We start from the raw sequence: 19,652 nt of genomic DNA, 5'->3' as shown, positions 1-19,652 counted from the left end.
ATTGGAACCTATGAAACCCTAACTTGTGGTGCCCCTCTTGACCAATAGATCATAAAGAGCCATTGGTATAACCCATTTTGGATTAAGAGATAAAAATCACAAATCTAAGATGGCTTTTGAGACTCAGGTAGACACTGGAAGATGCCATCGGGCACACCGGAAGATGAAGCCCAGGTGACTACCTTCTGGTCTGAAGCCCTCCATCTGCCGGTTCCTCTCGGGAAATTACCGGAAGATGACACCGAAAGATGGGTGCAGGAAGTCCATCTTCCGGTGTCCTATTTTTGGGTTTTTGAAACCTTATCGACCCCCTCCTCTTTTGAACCCCTATGTGCGGGCAATTTATGCATTTTAGTGTAATCTTAGGGCACCCAAGCTCAGAGGCCGTAACACGTTCTAGAATGCCAGACCTCTATACGCATAATCGGCCTGAATCTCAAGGTGAGAAAATCGAATACCCCAACCTACTTGCATTTCATTATATGATTGTCATACACGTACATGTATGTTTACTTATCGAAAAATCTATTGTTTAATGATGGAAACTCTTCCATGTTGAGTGTAGACACTAGGTTGCACTTTACTTTTAATTACTGATATGATGTGATATTTGACTGAGAATATGGTGATGTATATTGTGAATGACAATGTTATACGATTTGACAATTATAGAATCCATATGTTATAGTGTACGTACACCACTAGACAGTAGGTGTTGTGGCTAGGCATTGCGTACCCAGTGTTATGACCCTTGCCAACAGGGGTTTGCGTGTTGGATGATCCCCCACGGAAAAACCAACGATTCTGATTGAGGACTGGGATTAGCGATTCCGATGGAGGACCGGAACCGTGGCAGTGGGGTTAACCTTGGGGGTTTGCTGGGTAAACCAACGATTCTGGTTGAGGTACTGGGACCAGCGAGTCCGATCAAGGACCGGGACCGACAGGCTCCCCACGCAATTCGGGTTTGACATCCCCGGATAGGCCATCCGGGTGAGAATGATGGAGGGCCGGGGATGCTACCTAGGGTGTTGCAGTAGCACTATACTTGGCTTAGAATCAGAGTTAGGTGCACATTGTTTATTGTTTATTTCATCATGAATATTGTCATCTATGCATGTAGTAACCAATTGCATGATTCGATTTGCTCATTAGGCTCAAGGGAGCTCATTCCTCGTGGAAAACCTTTTTTTTAGATTGTGATGCAGGTGTGGAGGAGCCGATTGGCTCAGTGTGCGTGGCCCCTCAGGGTGGCAGTGGCGAGGATTGGTGGCCCCCTGAGGAAGGGGAGCATGGACCTGACTGCTACTGCGAGTCGTGCTACTTGGGAGAGTAATGTTATTTGGTTATTTGGGCTGGTGGCCCCTTTTTGATACATTATAGTTTGCTACATTGATCATGCTACTATATTATTTTGATTCCCGTCATGAGCGATGTATTATCTAACTATTATGTAATACATAAGTCCTGATGGGAATGATCAGTATCAGCCGATGTTTGGATGAATTGAAATATTAAACTTGGATAAACTGCCACAGTTATATATTAAGTTATAACATAGATTCTGCTACTCTGATTTTGGTTAAATATATATATCTCATCTTTATCTTTGAATTATCATGTGTGATTGGGACGAGTTAGCTTAACTACTGCATCTGTGATCTTGACGGAGGTGCGAGAGCGTAGTTGTGCGCTTCAATCACAGATTCCAGTGGTTTAGAAATCAGGGTGTGACAGGTCTAGTTCGATTCAGTTCAAAATATAATACATATAAACCAAGACCAAGTTGAATAGATTTAAAATGCTAACAACGCTATATTTGGAACATAGAACTCCACCCCCAGAGGGTCCTAATTCAATCAAAATTGGTTTACTTGAAATACTTTGTGCTCTGATCATGAAGAAATTTTCCTAAATAAATTCAAACATCTAAAAAGATGATATTGACTCAAAAAATCAAGAACTCCTAATCTTTAAACCTTAATTTTAAAACAAAATACATATTTATTCCTCTAATTGCAAAATAAATTCAAATAAGAGAAGTCTCCTTAACACGCTCTTGGTAGTGGGCCGTGGTTGTCAATGTTGTGTTTGATATATATTTCTTTTAAGGGATTATCTAAATGACACCTCTACAGGTGTATTTAGAAAATTTTCACCTTTTAATTGCTCATAGTCTTATTCTAAAAGTTCTCTAAGTTAGGGTTTAGAAGAGTTTTTTCTTTTATAAATAATTTGAAAGTGACTTACCATTATGCCGCATTAAATATCGAAAATTGTCATTGCCATGCATATCTTTCAAGTGCATATCTGAAATGATAGTGTTTATCCTCATTAGACACTAGGGGGAAAATTAGGGGGAAAAAAATGTGTTACACTAAAATTACAAGAAAGTAAAGGTTACAAATTAATAAGAAAACCTCTTATTCTAAAATCCAAAATGCCTCATATATATTCATCTAGAATGGTGTGCAAGTTCACAATTTGTCACTCCAATTTAAATATTGAGGATATTTTTCTCAGTTCTTAGATGGGAAAAAAAATACAAATCACAAATGTTTAAATCTCTTTCCGCGTTCTTTTATAATCATGAAGGAGAAGATCACAATGAGTGTTACGATCGATACTAAGCTAACATTATTAGGACAAGAAACTTGTGGATAAAGTAGACTCTAAGAGCCTTTGCTAGCATGTGAAGTTCCAATCCAAAGGGAGTTCACTAAGTGTAAAAAAAACAAAACATTGAAAAATCTGAAAGCTGTAATTGCTAAAGTATCAATAGGTGTATATACTAGGGCTGCAACAGGGTTTGGTTGGGCCGGGTCTTTTAAAACCTCAAACCAACCCTGAATCCCCCCAGTTGTGCCCAAGCCAGGCCCGACCCTGACTTAGGGCCAAAAAAATCCAAATGTTGACCCGTCCTTTGGGTTAGGCTGGGTTGACCCTGATTGGCCCTTGCTATGGGGTGGGGGGGGGGGGGGGAAGGGAAATGCATGGTTTGGCCAGGCAAAGAAGGAGAAAAAAAAAAAAAAACAAAAAAGAAAGAAGAAGGAAGAAGTGGAAGAACAAAAAAAAAAAAAAACAGAAGAAGAAGACAGGATTAGGTTGGGCCGGGCCGAGCTCAACCCTAACCCAGCTAGGCCCTGAGTTAGGGCCAGAAATTCCCAACCCTGACTTGCCCTTAGGGTCAAGGTATCTCAACCTAGGCCATGTTCAGGCTCAGGCCGTTAGGGCTAAACATACACACGATTGAATTTGAATATGAAAATTGACAATCGGATCACTCCCTCAATATCTAGTAGTGGAAACTACCAAATCATGTTTCCGCGTGGCAAAAATAGATCGTCTGCTTAAGAAATCTCTCATGGTCGCCAGCCTAGAAAAACTTTTGCCTTTTCTATATTTGAGGAAAACTTTTGTGGGATTAATTATCTTATTTGTTTGTTTGTTTCATTTTGCATGACAGTGAAAAAGTGAAGGAATACAAAACTAATGCAAGCAACATGGAAATGATGAAAATTATGAATCTTATCGGATGATGTTTTGTCACAAAATTTTAAAAGTTTGACAACCATGACAAAAAAAAAAAAAAATTAATGGGAATTCCAAAAAAAATTAAGAATTTTGTTTGATAATATAGCATATAGTTAGACCTATGCTACTTATTCTTCCTCTTCTTTACAAGTACTTAAAAAAAAAAAAAAAAAAATACTTTTTTCTTAAACAACTTTGTTTTGGGCCATCCAACAAAAATGACTATCATATCGCATGATAGAATTCGTTTGTCATGATAGTGTTTGATAAATGATGTTTTCCATAAATATGGTAGATGTCAAATTTGTTGGTATATCTAAATCATATGACTTATGGCCACCCACCATATATGTAGCTTTCCCAATGCCCTTGTTTTTTCAACACTATATGCAAATATAATTTACTCTATTGGGTAAATTACATGTCATCCCCTGGTTTTCAAACGAAACTCAGATCACCCCTTGGTTTAGACCCCAATATGACAAATTAGTCTCTACTGTTAGTTTTATGCTATTAAGTGATGATGTCAATCAGTTAAATAAATTTAAATCCCTAAACTACCCTTGACCAATGTTGAAGATAAAAGAAGGATAGTATTGTAAATTTAATTCTAATGTTTTAGTACAATAGTAAAATAATCCTTTCACACCAATAACGAACTAACAATAGACTAACACCATTACTGTACAGGGGGTGATTTGAGTTTTTTCAAAAACCAGGGGATGATGTGTAATTTACCATACTTTATTTGAACAAATTTCAAAGAAAAATTATGTTTGTAACCAACATCTATTAATCTCTCAATTGCTCTGCCTACACAATTTGTAGTGAAACATCCTCAAATCAGCAGAGAAACACATCTTCACAATTTGTCTAACTTGAACCATAAGTTCCTTCACGAGATTTTGAATGGTAGAATCTTGTATAGAAAACCATAAGTTTCCATAAAATAGGTCGGAAGTCATGAGTTACAAGAACCATGAGTTGTGGAATTGTGAGGTTGAAGAAGATTATTCTTATCGCTGGAATCTAACTTTGCCAAGTCCTTAATGACAAAGGCTTTATATCAAAATTTTCGTAATCATGTTAAGTAATGATTACAAATAATTATTACAACAGTTATTTTTTCAGCTATGAAAATTTTCTCCTCCATTTCTTTTACTTCTCATGCAACCAAATGGAAAGATTTTACTTGTTTAAACTTTCTAATGTTATTATGTGTGAAATTACATCATTTACCCATCTCTTAAAATTGAAATCAATTATATTCAAAGACATTATGTCTTATCATAAATTTTATTTCTTGGTTACAAATAAAAGAGCCTGTTTCTAAATGGGTGCACATTCTCTATCCAGGAGTGAATCTAGGCATAGCAGCCTGCGCCTAAACACATGGGGCGGGACATAGATGGGGCTTGGATCACCAGGGGTCGGATGGTCATTTTGCCCACCCCCATGTGTCCGGGCGCACTCTGTGCCTCCGAAAACTTTATCCCTTTCTAAATTGTCTCCTCGAGATATTTTCATTTTAATATCTTCTTAGAAAGACCATGAAAATCTAAAACTCTGTAAGAATTGCTGCATTGATATACCTCAAAGCATATCAAAAGTTTCCAATTTGATGCAAGCAAATGTAAACGATTAGGATAAAAAATCAAAGTTTTATAACTTCAGATTACCCCCAAACGATTTGATTCTCTTTGTGGCTCCCAATCTCAATTTTGAGATAAATGCTCAAAAAATTCAAATTTGGCCAAAATCCCCCTTTTTTATCTATCTAAACAAAAGCACGATTTAGGAACTCAAAAGTTAAAAACAGAGAATTTGTTTGACTGTCAGGTAGTAGAGATTTCCTTTCCTGGCTATCAATTTGGTCTGTGAGAGACTGGTAGTTGCATTTCCAGACTTCTCAGTTAGAGTGAACTACTACTTAAACTAAAGTGCTAAAGCTAAGAATCCCTGAAAAGACAAAGAAAGAAGGAAAGATCGAGAGAACCCGCTTTGGAGCTCTTATCCTTTTGGACATGGAGGCTTGGAGAAAGAGCACATGGATCAGGACCTTCAAATATTCCAGAGTAACAAGCCATCGAATTCTTGTCTTCATGAAGAATTCACGACCACCTGATCAATCTTTCAATCCTCAGGGTGTGAGGCAGTGAGCAGCAGCAAATCAAGTAAGTAATTTCTCTCTTTGATCCAATCCTGAGCCGCTGAAATCTGAATTAATTTCCCCATTCAAATTCCCATATTAATTGCCTCGATCCCCGGTCCACAACCACAAATTCTAGAACTTTTTTGAAAGATTGCATTTCATTTTTTCGTCAATTCGAGATACGAGTTCTGATTTTGGAATGACGAGCTTTGCAAATATGTTTTTGCCGGTGTTGAGCCTATTTCTGGTATCCATGTTTTCACATTCTTCGATTCATCGATGTGTAGTTGCGCAAAGCAATTCTAGCAGAATCTGGTCCGTTCTGTTCTAAATTCAGAATTTTTATTTTGATTTTATCTACGTATACTAATTCTCTGCCTGACTTCCTGGAGGGAGGGCGGGTGAATTAAATGTATTCAATCATTCTACTTTGATGTGAACTGTATCGTCTTCGTCACCAAAACGAGTTCGTCTGGCGACAGATGTGGATGTTTGTTTGGCCTCCAACCATATCCCATTAAGATAGAGTCAAGGGAATGAATTGTTTATTCCTTCACAGTTTTCATTTACCGGAAATTCGTTGACACTTGGAAATCAACTTTGATTTTGAACAGGTAACAGTGTACTACACTGCACCGCACCTGCAACCCCACCCCCAATTATAGGTGTTCTTGCTCTCTTTCTGTTTCAAACACAACAAGACTCTGTCTTTCCACTTCAAGCTTATTTTTTAATGGCGAGAGAGTGAGAAGCCAGGCTAGCATCGACCACATGATTTATGCGGGCCCCCACCCTATAACCCTGGCAACCACGTGCGTCTCCAAACTCCATTCATACCAGTACACCATCTCGCTATTCCTCATTTCCTCTCCTCTCCTCGCTTTCTTTATTCACTTCAAACTCTCATCTTCTCCTCCTTTATCTCTTTTATTATTCCTTAAACACAATCTTTCCTTTCTCCTCGATTGCAGAGACTGTCACTTCAAATCCAGCCTTGCCTTTCTTTTGTTCCTATTATTTTCAATTGGATCGAAATTAAATTGGAGCCTGTAGATCCGTTTTAACCCACCACCACCACCACCCTCTCTCTCTCTCTCTCTCTGGTCACATTTCACACGAAAGAACAGACAGAGAAGATAGAACAAAGTGTGATTGATCTTGGAGGAGCGATTTACCCGAGTTTACTGTTGGACACGTTTTGGATGACAATTTTATTAACAATTTAATATCTCTGTAGTTAAAACAAATGAAGCAATTAGCGGTAACTATTATTAAAGCAATAATTCTCTTTGTTTTCTTACTAATTTTGATTTTGGCCTAATAGGGTTGTGTCGGGTGTGTGTCTGAATTACAGAGAAACGCTGGCCCGGTTGGCCCCCTTCCTTTTTTTTTCTTCTTTTTTTCTTTCAATCTATCCACCATTATTTTCTTACCTTCATCTTCTTCTTCTTTCCTTCTTTATTTTTAACCTTCTCATTTCACGACAACTTGTCTTATATACCCAAGCTTTTCTCATTCTTTTCTGCTTCTTCTTCTACTTGACTTCTCTTCCCTTCTGAGTTGCTGCTGATTTCATTTGCCTGATGCCCAAGGTGTTTAAGAAGGGCACAAGCTAATGAAGAGGCTAGTAAGTACGTTGTTCTTTTCTTCTTTTTTTTGGGTCTCCCCGAACCTTTTCTTCAATGGGTTTTCGTCGCTGAACTCCTTAAGATTTCATGACTTAGGTATTTGATAATTCTTCATACCGATTTATTTTTTTTCCCTCTTTCGATCTCCTCTCAATTGTTGTGGTTTTGTAGAATTTAATACTGAGAGTGATTCTGAAGATGCTACTCGGTGGCTTAAATAACGAACTTCCATAAATTTATCCTTTTGGTTGTTCAACTGTTTGCGTCTTGATATATTTCTCCACCATTAATATTTGATTTCCAAGGTGGGCAATGGATTTGGATCACTAATGTCGTTTCTCCTTCCGGGGATGGGCTGTTAGTTCCTGAAATCTGGTTTTGTCTTATAATAGTAATTTTGAAGTTCGGTTTTGGATTTTTGTTTTCGTTTTGTAATGGCGTGCTTAGTAGATTCTGTTTACTCACTGTGATCCTTGATTTTGATGCCGTGCTTGTAATCAAGTTTCTGCTTTCTCGTGGGTCAGTTGTGATTTTTGACCTATGACTCGTTTCTCATTCTTCCTGTTGTCATTGTGAGTAAGAATTTTAGACAATCAATTCGTCTTCGTCCTTGCCATTGTCTATATTTTTCTCAGTTTTCAGTCCCTTTTCTTGTTTAAACCGGGGATTACATTCTACTTTATAGAAATAAGCGGATAAATTTTGCAGTTTGGCTTTGATTGCCTGCGAGCTCTGTCAAGCTCTGTCCTGTTCTTGGAGCAAAAAGATGCTTCTGTTACTGAAATTCCTATGGCCACCATTACTTTGCCAATTTTGCTTCAGTTTCCTTAAATTGTGTGTAGCTGTTGTGATGTGAGTCTTTTTTTTTATGGCCTAGCTAATGTTTTTCGTTAGCCAATCTCTGTTTTCTCATCACCAGGAGTTTTACTAAGAATTTTTCATAAATTTTTGCAAATTTTATAGAGTTCACTCTAAACTTTCTATTAGCTCTTTGACAGACCTGAAGGCAGTAAACTTTATTCTGTCTCTGTTGTATCATACTTTTAGAGATAAAAGCTTGTTTACTCTCGTTCTTGATGAACCTAATTTGATGGATAAGCATTGAATATATTTAATCATGACCTTTTTGAATCCCCCTAACCTTTTTTGTTATTGTATTTTTGTCTTGGTGAACTCTTTATTGCACCAATGGACTCTGGTCAGTAGAACAGGAACAGTTATGAGAACTGGAATTGCTTTTGTTTTTCTTCCTTACACCTATTCTTTGCCCTCTTTTCAGGTGGTACTGCTTTTGTTTCTGGCATTGGGAAATGCTGGTGTACTTGATGGAGGATGGAGTGGTGGACAGTGTGATAAAAAGATAACTTTGGACCCTAGACCTCACAGTGTATCCATATTAGAGTTTGGTGCTGTTGGGAACGGGAAAACACTGAACACGATTGCCTTTCAAAATGCGATCTTCTATCTCAAGTCTTTTGCTGACAAGGGAGGTGCTCAGCTCTATGTGCCATCAGGCAGGTGGCTTACTGGAAGCTTCAACCTCACTAGCCACCTCACCCTATTCTTGGAAAGAGGTGCCTTCATTCTTGGATCACAGGTCTTCATTCCATCTAATTCTTCTCTTGTTTTTCCTTTCTTTAAGTGAACCCCCTTCCTCTTTCCTTTTCTCTAGCCAAAAAGAGTAGTATACATGAAGAAGGAGAAGTGGCGAGGAAAGACATGCTTAGCTTACGCCTCGTATCATGTATGACTTCGAATACAGCTGATTGGAGAGCAATTTCGCCAACCTCATTTAGTTGGGATAAGGCTATGTTTCTGATGTTGCTGTTGTTGAAGATGGAATTCCTCGTACTGCACATGAGGAATAGCCTACAAGCTTTTTGACCATTGACTTGGAAATCCCTCTTTAATGAAAGACTGAATTAGCTCCCTGTCTCCTAGGAAGAAAGTAATATTTTGTCTTGCTCTTAGTTGTTTCTTAACCTCCATAGAGGCCTCAACACATCATTGAGTCAAACGATTGACTTTTGGATTTCTTTTTGACGGTTAGACAAGCCAATCATGGTTTGGTGACTCAAAATGCTTCAGTTAGTCTGTTCCTTTCCCTGTACAATTTTTTATGAAATACATTTAATAGCTGTCTTATATCAGCATATGGAGGTGGTACTTGTGTTTCTTGATAGACTCTCAAGTTATTATTATGAAATTCAAGTCTTCAAGGTACTTGGCTTTTTTTTTTAAAAAAATTGTTCTTTGTTTTTCCTCCCTTGCAGGATGCTGCTCACTGGGATATCATTGATCCTTTGCCATCCTATGGTCGAGGAATTGAACACCCAGGTGGAAGATATCACAGCTTGGTAATTGGATATAATTTGACAGATGTGGTGATAACAGGCAAGGCTATTGCTTCATTCCTTGTGCTCCACTGATATATGTGTTTCACTATTAGGCATTTTAATTCTTTCTCCCATATAACATTTTTTTTTTGATTTATTAAATGCACCAGGTGATAATGGAACTTTTGATGGCCAGGGTTCAGTTTGGTGGGAGTTATTCAACTCTCGTTCTTTAAACTATAGCCGTCCTCATCTTGTGGAATGTATTGGCTGCAAGAATGTTGTAATTTCAAATCTCACCTTCTTGAATTCCCCTGCCTGGAACATCCATCCGGTTTATTGCAGGTACACTGGGTAAATTATTCTGATGAGTTCACATTCTCTTCCCATTTTATAAATTTCAATAGTTATTAATGGAGGGAAAGCTGAGTCATATTTATTTTACCTTTATGCAGCAATGTGCAAGTTCAAAATATTACTATATATGCTCCATCAGATTCTCCTTACACTGTTGGTATTGTCCCAGGTTTGTGATGATGAATGCTTCCAGCTTAGTGTATTTTTGTGTATTCCTACTAAAATATTTTCATATGAATGACCCATCTTTCTATGATTGCTACCTACTGTATTAGCTATGTTTTTCTTACACTTTTTCTTCCCCTCCTTGGCCAATAACCCACCGTATATGGAGTTTGCTACTATGAAGGTTGCCTAGTGTTTTAAATTTTTGATTTGGTCCTGAAATTTAAAAAAAAAAAAAAATAGTTAGGCAGATCCTTTTTGCCATGTGAGCGGTTAGAGGTGGTGATTCCATGGAACCTGCTGGTCCTTCCTCATGTAAAGATAGGACAGATGTTCCAACACTTTTGCATTCACCCTGAAATTTATATTTGCATAGTTCCCCTCCAATCTGAATTAATCTATCCATATGGCTATATGTTTTAATTGATATATAAGCAGTTCATAGAAAACAATTCTTAAAGAAGCCACATCTGCTGTGGAATTTTTTGAATTAACGAATAGATAGATAGTCCTTGAAACGAGACAGGAGTATTATATACCTCCTGTATATGCAGATCTCTGCAAAATCTAACCTACTTTTTAGACCCAGGCTTTCTATATTTCCCTAGCATGAGCAAATTTCTCAAATTTGAGTCTTCTTATTTAGTGATACCAGCATACCGTAGTAGTCATAAAGATTTAAGCTTGAGTTTTCAGAAACTTTGATTCCTATCTCTAAACCATCAAATGTCCATTTTATCTATGAAGAGCTAGTTCATTTGTCTCCTTTTAATGTCAGCTATAGATGCATGACACCTGGAACCTAAATATTTTATTTTTGATGAAACTTGTGTAAAATAGGGTCTAATTCCTAACGCATCCATCTGAGTTTTTGTGCTTTCAAGTTATTTGATGTTTACTACTGTTTTGAATAGATAACATGAAAGGTTTATAACATGATATCCTCACTTAAGGTGCTTGAATTTTATATTCAGATTCTTCTGACAATGTATGCATTGAGGACTCCAACATTAGTGTGGGTTATGATGCTATTGCGCTAAAGAGTGGGTGGGATGAGTATGGCATTGCTTTTGGAAGACCGACAAAAAATGTTCATATCAGAGGGGCTCGGCTTCAAGGTTCGATGGGTTCTGCCCTTGCTTTTGGTAGTGAGATGTCTGGTGGCATCTCTGACATCATCGTGGAGGGCATAGACATACAATATTCCTTCACTGGTATCGAAGTCAAGACTACCAAGGGCAGAGGTGGTTTTATGAAAGACATTCTTTTGTCATATTTAGAAATGGAAAATGTCTACATGGCATTAAAAGCCACAGGCCAATTTGGATCCCACCCGGATGATAAGTTTGATCCAAATGCTCTGCCAGTTATTGATCATATCTCCTTGAAAAATATTGTTGGCACAAACATCACTGTTGCTGGAGACCTTGCTGGAATTCAAGAGTCTCCCTTCACCTCAATCTGTCTTTCCAATATCTCCTTATCAATCATTTCTGACCCTGCCACTTCATGGTTCTGTTCAGATGTATTGGGATTTTCTGAGTCTGTTTTCCCAGAACCATGTCCAGATCTCCAGCTCTCGTATTCAAATTTTTCATCAGCTTGCTTTTCCCTTGCTTCTTGTGATGGTTATGCTGCGGTCTTGTGATTTTCACTTTACGCATACTTCCTTCCAGCTCTTCTGTCCATGAGAGAGAAACTACAAGCCCGTTCAGTTCCTTCTTGAATTCGGTCGAATTTTTCCTAATAAAATTCAGGTCCTGAACCCTCAATTCTTCAGTTGTTTCCCTATACTCTCATCATGCACTCAAACTCCATTGCAGCTGGTGTCATGCTCTATCAGCCAGCTTATGTGTACAGCCTCATTTCTTCATTCTTGTGTTAGGGTATTTTTGGTAGGAATGGTATAGCTCAAGTGACAGATTATTAGCACTGCATCTTCTTCTCCCCCCCTCCCCCCTATCTCTCTCTCCCATATCCCTTCAATTTTTAATTTAATCAGTTATTTTTACATTGTAAATGTTACATGATCCCTCATGGGTTTGCCGTGTCTTGAACATTGTGTTTGGAATAAAGCATTGTAGAGAGTTGGTGAGTTATGTCTTCTAGTTTCAAGATACAAGAAATTGAGCTTTTGCTTTCTCTTTTCCTATTTCCCATAACTATTACTGTACATCAGCAACTGAACATCTCAAATACTACCTAATACCTATATATATACTCTTGTTGTTTCTTTTATGGTCTATGTCAGTTTCTTACTGAAATTTCAAGAGATACTCTGTACAAGGATGACTAATCTACACTCTACACTCTAGTGTTCTAGATATCGGATTCATATTGGTATATTGGTATCGATATTGGTAGTGACCGATATGGTATCTGATACCGTATTTATATCCATGATCTACAAGGGAGACAAGGATAGACAAAATAGAGGTTTCAACAAAGACGTTTGAGGTGTTGTCACCATTCACTTTTTGAGACACTGAAAATAATTCAGAAAAGAACAAAAGGTGATAAACGAGTAAAGAATATAACACTCAAATAATATGAAACCAAAGGAATACGTTCTGTTGAATTAAGGACCACTCAGATCTTCTTTGTGGTTTGTGGTCCTCCAATACCGCTGGCTGTCTCACTTGCAGGGTAATGCATGTGTTGATACTCTTTAGCGTTCGTATATCTTCATTTTCTCTTGCAATAATTGACTGAACAACACATGCTAAGGGACCTAAATTTTTTGTATGTTTTTTTTTGTTGTTTTCTCTTTATTTTTTTTCTTTTTCTGGTTCGGTGTTTAACAAGTCTACTCCTAATGATTCATTGATGCTCTGTCTGGTTGCAAATAAAGGGAAAGGGGACATGGTTTAAAAATCGGAATCGGGAATCGGCTGACACTGATCCTGATTCTTGATGCTTTTGAATTGATGGTCACTGGAACAAAATCAGATCGGCCAACTCTTTTTTAGAAAAATTGAGTTAAGACCGATCCTGCGCCGATCTGTCGCTGATTCCAGCTATTCTTTTCCAGGGCCAATCCCTATTCTTGCCCAAAATCACCTGAAATCGGTTGGGTCGGATCGAGTCAGGCCGATTCTTTTGTAATATGATTGTATAACCTAACTAAAACTGTTTTCTTATTTGATAATTATATTTTCTAGATGTAATCTTTATTTTACTTTTTAAACTAAAGAAATTAGTTGTACATTGAAGAAAAATTAAATGAAGATAGACATGGTGCTTGTGTATATTGGCATCTCTTACACGAAGTCAATAAGTGCACTTGAGAGAGTGTTTCACGAGTCATTATACATACACATGAGTCCCACATGGATAGAGAGGAGAGAGAGAGAGTCTCAGAGATTGTGAGAGGGCATGTACAACTAATAGTTATTTCTCTAATTTAATAACTAAATTTGGAATGTTTTTGGATTTAATTGCACAATAATGTAAGGTATTAAATACAAAAATAAAAAAAATAAAAAAAATTCACTTTTGTATTGAATTTTTTTATGAGAATTATTTTTAGCAAACCAAAGATATCTAGTCATTTACATTTATCATGGTCCTCAATTGACTAGCACAGTTAGCAAGATTATAAACTACTGAAATAAGAGTTCTAGATTTTCTACTAATACAATCTCTAGCAACATTTTAATATCCCACAAACTATGGAAAAACTCATGGCAACCTATAAATTGGTTGATCCACTCATTACACCAACTCCTTACAATTAGTACAGATGTCAATGCATACGCCGTCAACATTTTCTATTGCTTGCAACCCTTGAAATAACCCCTTGCTTCGGCCTCTTGTGCATGCGTTGTGTATCCAAAATCCGAAAAAACAAGTAGAAAACTATTTTTACAGATAATAACATGAGCCCAACTTGCTTCTCCAATCACTGGAAAAAAAACTTCCATCATAGATGAGGGTGATATAGTCAAGTTTTGCAAGCTCAAGATAGTCAGACGACAATAAAGGGGGAGAGGGTAAAGAAGGGGGGGACTCAGACTCACACGGAAAGCTAAGAAGATTCTAGTTAGATATCCACCTATTAATATTCCCAAGATGACATTGGTAGAAAGATTTGTCATGCATAATTGATGTTTTGGCAACCAACAACAAAAAGAGAGGATTATAGATAGAGGAGGCTTAGCAGTATTCAAACCATAAACCCAAACACCCTGTGCCCAAATTCATTTTGAAAAAAGACATGATAAAAAATATGCCAATTAGTTTCTTTTTCGGTACCTCAAAACATACAACTATCATCAATGCGGAAAAATCGAAGTAAAGAATCCCTAGTAGCAAGACCCCATGCAAAAGTTTCCACAAGAAAAACTTAAAATTTTGGGTGAATATTTAGCTTCCATAATAAAGTCCATAATGCACTTCTATTTTCAACACCTTGAAGAGAAGACAAATTACACGTCATCTGTGTCTTACTCTATCAAATTACATGGTGGTGCTTATGATTTTTTTGAACTATCATGTGATATTAGGCAAGGGTGTCCCATCAGCCCTTATTTATGTATGTTAGCCATGGAAGGCTTATCTCGATTATTAGCAATTTATCGGGATCTAAATCTCTTTGAAGGAATCAGAATTGTTCGTACAGCCCCTGAAATCACGCATCTCTTGTTTGCAGATGATACCATGATCTTTGTCGTGCTTCCATTGAGGATATTGATGCCATTCAGACTATCTTCCAACTTTTTGAAGACATCTCTAAGCTCTTTATTAATTGGCATAAAAGTGATGTGTTCTTTAGCAAAAACACCCTCTCAGGATTGAGAGCCCAAATCTATAATCATTCACACTTAAAAGAGATGTCCTCCTCCTCTATCTATTAAGGCACCTCAATCATTTCCTCTAGGAAAAGGACCTCTCATCTTAATAACAACATTATTCTCAATGTCCAAAGGAAAATATCCAATTGGAAGTCCTCTCTTTTGTCTCAAGCAGGGCGGTCCATCCTTCTTAAGTCTATTATTAGCTCTATACCAACTTAGATGATATCATGTTTTTTATTTCCTAAATCCATCTGTTCTTTGTTGGATTCTCTAAGTGTTAGATTTTGGCGACAAGACACTTCTCCCAATATGAAGCTTTCTCTTATTTCATAGGCCTCTGTTCTTTGTTGGATTCTCTAAGTGTTAGATTTTGGCGACAAGACACTTCTCCCAATAAGAAGCTTTCTCTTATTTCATAGGCCTCTATATGTCAACATAAGGATGCAGAGGGATTAGGTTTCCAATTGTCCTCTGTTCCTAATGAGGCTCTCCTCCTTTGCCTTCGATGGAGCTTATTAACAAAATTATTCTCTTTGGAGCCACATCCTTAAAGCTCAGTATTTCCCCAATACCTCCCCCTTATGCCTTAACTACAAACCAAAGAAAGGGTCATGTATTTGGGGTAGCATCTCTCATATTTTGGCTTCCTTACAAAAATTCCTTTGTTGGAAAGTAGGTTTAGGGACTTCAATCCCAATTTGGGACTCTTTCTGGATCCCCAATAGTTCTCCCCATACTTTCAACAACATCTGCTACAATAATGCCCACCATACCAATTAGTCTCAGAGCTTATCTGTGGACGAAGATGGAATTTTTCTCTCTCATCCTTTCTATCTTTCCATCCACCCCGACCCTCCAAATTCTTAGAATTCCCTTGGCAATCCATCCTTATGAGGACTTTCTTTTTTGCCCTTTTTACAAAATTAGGAATCCTAACTAATAAAGTGGCAGCTAGATTACTGTCATCCCCCTCCTTCACTTCTCCTTCTACCACACAAACATCGTCTGATAAGACCCTTTGACTGTAATTTGGAAACTCAAATTACATCCAAAATTCAAGATGTTCCTTTGGAAACTTCTTCGTGAAGGCCTTGCCACCCGTAGTGCTTTAAATCGATTCCTAAATATCCTTGATCAGTGTGTCCTACGTGGACTACAGTGTGAAACTCCATGGGGAAAATAAAAAAAATCAAGGATGTATTCCAATACTGTTTATCTACCAATTTAGATACATAACAGAAAGGGGGAATGGGATTCATAGCCTAGAAACTATGGTAACCAACGAGGAATCCATGGTTCTTCCCATATGTTAATAGAAGTACGAGTACCCAATTTCCAACAAACACTCGAACATAATGAAGGAATTATATGAGGGATGGTGTTCTAAATACAAGAACCCCTTTTAGGGATAACATTTTTGTGTAGAATATAAGACCGAGGAAATATTTAGCTCTCAATATCCTACTCCATAAGGAATCTAAACTAGTCACAAGTCTCCACCCAAGTCTCAAAAGAAGAGATTCATTGTGGATGGAACTCATTCTAAACCCTAAGGCCCGAAACTTTTTTGATTTGCACATAGCCTGCCAAGAAATCAAAGAGAGCTTCTTTTTATCCGTATTCACCCCATTCCAAAAACGAGCACTAATAGAATTCAAGGATTGAGAAACCGTTGATTTCATTTATGAGAACTTCATTATTGATTTCATTTCACTTCCGTGACGCACCTACTAGTGGAATGGATCAAGATTTGATTACATCTTAGTTAATTTTAATATGGAGTGTGCAATACAATCAAGGATCAACCAACCCAAAACCCAACTTTATAATTTAAGTGATAAGTCTCTCTCTTTCTCTCTCTCTCTCTCTCTCTCATATAAAAAAAGGCCTATATTCCTGCGTGCGCTATGATTGGTCTCCAAGCTGAGGCAGGGGCCACGCTGCCAACCGGAGAACCCTCTCCCTTATTATTATTTTATACCTATTTTTCAGAATGACAATGTCATAAGTCCATTCAATACACTAGCTGTTATCTAACTAAATGGAATTTTTTTTGTGAGGGAGAGGGAAACAATATTGTTATTAATAATAAAAAAGGGAGAAGGTTCCCTCCAATGCTTGTGTGCAGTTTCGGGCGAAGGAGGAAGGAAGAATAGGAAACTTTGTCAAATAGGGGTATTTAGGACATTTAAAAAGGGGTGCAACAATGTTTTGGGTGGGGGTATGCAGTTTCGGACGAACACTACGGATTTTTTTGCCTAAAAAAATAAAGAACACTACATACTAAAGTATAAAGGTTTAAGGTTTCTATTGCCGTAAAATGGTACCAAAAGGATTCATACTAGTTCAAACAGCTTGTTGATAATCTAATACTAATTGAACAAATAAAATACGGCATGTTGTCCATTCCCATAATCTTCTCATGGTTTCTCCCCTCTCCAGCTCGACTATTCTACCTGTTAATAATATTTTAAGTGAATATTAAAATTCATGTTTGTTGCAAAAAACATAAAACGCGTTTGTTTACTTTCAAATGAGGATGTGGTGTAATATTTTTCCTTTTTTTCATTTATTTTAAACCCTTTATCAAGGTTTGACAAAGTTAAAATGAATTCAAACTTGACACATAAGTCGGGAAGGATGGGCCATGTATAGCTAAAATTAGTTTATCAAGGTTTGACAAAGTTAAAATGAACTCAAACTTGATACATAAGTCGGGAAGGATGGACCATCTATAGCTAAAATTAGATTCTCAACTAGTATATCATGTGACATGTGGCAATGGAGAGATTTGGATACCAAAGATTTTAACTTGACCTATATCCTTTTCCCCCTAATTCTAGGGTTCTAATTTTTAAAATTATTTCAACCAATTAATAGACCTTTATTTCAATGCATTTGGATATTTCAATCCATTGCTGGAGAGATACGGTTGTCCTCCTGAGTGTGGAGACTACATCACGACTTTGCATCTACAAAATCAAAACTCCTATCTACATAAATTCAATATCTTTTAGGGAAAAATAAAAAGATTCCAATTTTATTGGCTATTACTGCTTGAAAAAGCCAAACCCCAGCGGCCCAACCGTTCTTTAATGCTGAGCCATTGGGCCTTAAAAAGCAACCATGAACCATAAAGGATCCTTTTTTTTTTCCGGTATAACATAAAGGAATCTTTTGGAAGGTCGTGCTTGGCACGTTGGTCAAGTGTTCACTTGTTGAACGCTTGGTCACAGGTTCAAGTCCTGGAAACAGGGGTAAGACTGCGTACATTTGACCTTCCCCAGACCCTGCTAAACACATAAGCCTTGTGCACTGGGTACAACCTTTAATATAAAGGATCCTTTGATGCTTTGGTAGCTTTGCTCTTCATTTGATCGTGTTATCGTAATTAGCAAAAACGCGTTTAAAATACCGTCATCGTTTATTAACTTTTTAAACGCAGCCAATGAATATTTTCGTTTTAAACATGTATACATTTTTTAATACGCTCAACGAACGAAATCTCAAATTTTCCCAAATCTAAAACCCCAAAATCCCGTAGAACCCTATCTCTTTCCCTTCGGCCTTCCATGAATTAGTTGATAAATATGTGTATTATACGCTTATCCAAACATTTCAATGAAAAAAGCGTAGTTAAAAGCGTACATATGCACTTATATAGTTAAAAACGTTTTTTCTTTCTTCCGGATATCATATTATATGTGTATAATACCCATATTAAACATATGATACACTCACTTTAAGTTTTTTATATTATTAAAAGGGAAGAAAGAACACTACCTGGGCACGTGCAGTGCACTACCCTTGCGCCTAGAGACAAGGGTGCCCAAAATTACCACCACACCCTCAGGAAATTCCACCTTACAAGCTTTTTATGTTTGATGAAATACTGTTATTGATATTTTGATATGTTAAATAATAATCTTATGAGATGTAATGGGGGATATTATATTGTGTTTGATGAAATACTGTATGCATTTTATTACGATACATTTTTAAAAAATTATTATTGTCGTCTAACCCATTTAATTACGGTACGTATCAGTACCTGTTTTATTGTTGTTCCTTAACTTATTAAGGTTGGGCTGAATTTTTTAAAACCCCAACCCAACCTTGAGTTCCCTTAGCTAGGCCTAGGCCCAACCCTGAAATTCCAACCCTAACCTACCCTCAAGGTTGCACCGAACTGACCCTGATTGGCCCTGATCATGGGGAGGGCAAAAGGTGATACAAGGGCTGGGCTAGGTTGGGGAGAAGAAGAAAAAAGAAGAAAAAATAAGGAAAAAGGAGAAATAAAAATAAAAAGAAATATCAGGAAAAGGTGGAAGAAAAATAAAGAACATAAAGAAGAAGAAGAAAAACATGAAAAATAAATAGGAGAAGACATGGTTGGACTGAGCCGGACTGGACTCAACCTGAGGCCTCAACTCTGATCCGGCTCAACCCTGACATGCCCTCAGGCCTATCTCAGACCAGGTCCTGTTCGGGCTGAGGGCGGGCTTGGGCCGTCAGGGCCAAACTAACACCACTATTATTGGGTAAGCCTTGACCCTGCGCCGTTTCTTGCAAACCCCTCCCCACTTCGTAAGAAGCAAGTCAGAAGGAAAAAAAGATGGAAATCGAAGGGAAAAAATCGTCTGATCATCTGAGGATCGAAGGAAATATCTGAGGATCCCTTCCC

The 19,652-nt window shown here is 37.5% G+C and overlaps 1 protein-coding gene across 3 annotated transcripts; it reads left to right on the top strand.

The window, feature by feature from the left end:
• Positions 1–6,917: 6,917 nt before the first annotated feature.
• LOC122658044 (probable polygalacturonase) lies at positions 6,918–11,902 on the top strand. Of its 3 annotated transcripts, none has more exons than XM_043852902.1 (6): positions 6,918–6,947; positions 8,594–8,911; positions 9,588–9,708; positions 9,821–9,995; positions 10,106–10,176; positions 11,147–11,902. In XM_043852902.1, exons 1-6 carry the CDS (start codon positions 6,933–6,935, stop codon positions 11,818–11,820), a joined length of 1,374 nt encoding a protein of 457 aa, XP_043708837.1. In that variant the 5' UTR covers positions 6,918–6,932; the 3' UTR covers positions 11,821–11,902. The 3 variants fall into 3 exon arrangements, with proteins under 3 accessions (XP_043708837.1, XP_043708839.1, XP_043708836.1); XM_043852904.1 differs by lacking the exon at positions 6,918–6,947 and adding an exon at positions 7,246–7,313; XM_043852901.1 differs by lacking the exon at positions 6,918–6,947 and having other exon boundaries at positions 8,402–8,911.
• Positions 11,903–19,652: the final 7,750 nt, after the last annotated feature.

This window comes from Telopea speciosissima, chromosome 4 (genome assembly GCF_018873765.1).
Source record: "Telopea speciosissima isolate NSW1024214 ecotype Mountain lineage chromosome 4, Tspe_v1, whole genome shotgun sequence".
NCBI lineage: Eukaryota > Viridiplantae > Streptophyta > Magnoliopsida > Proteales > Proteaceae > Telopea > Telopea speciosissima.
The sequence above is the reverse complement of the archived record's forward strand: the minus strand, read 5'-3'. Positions and strand labels throughout refer to the sequence as shown.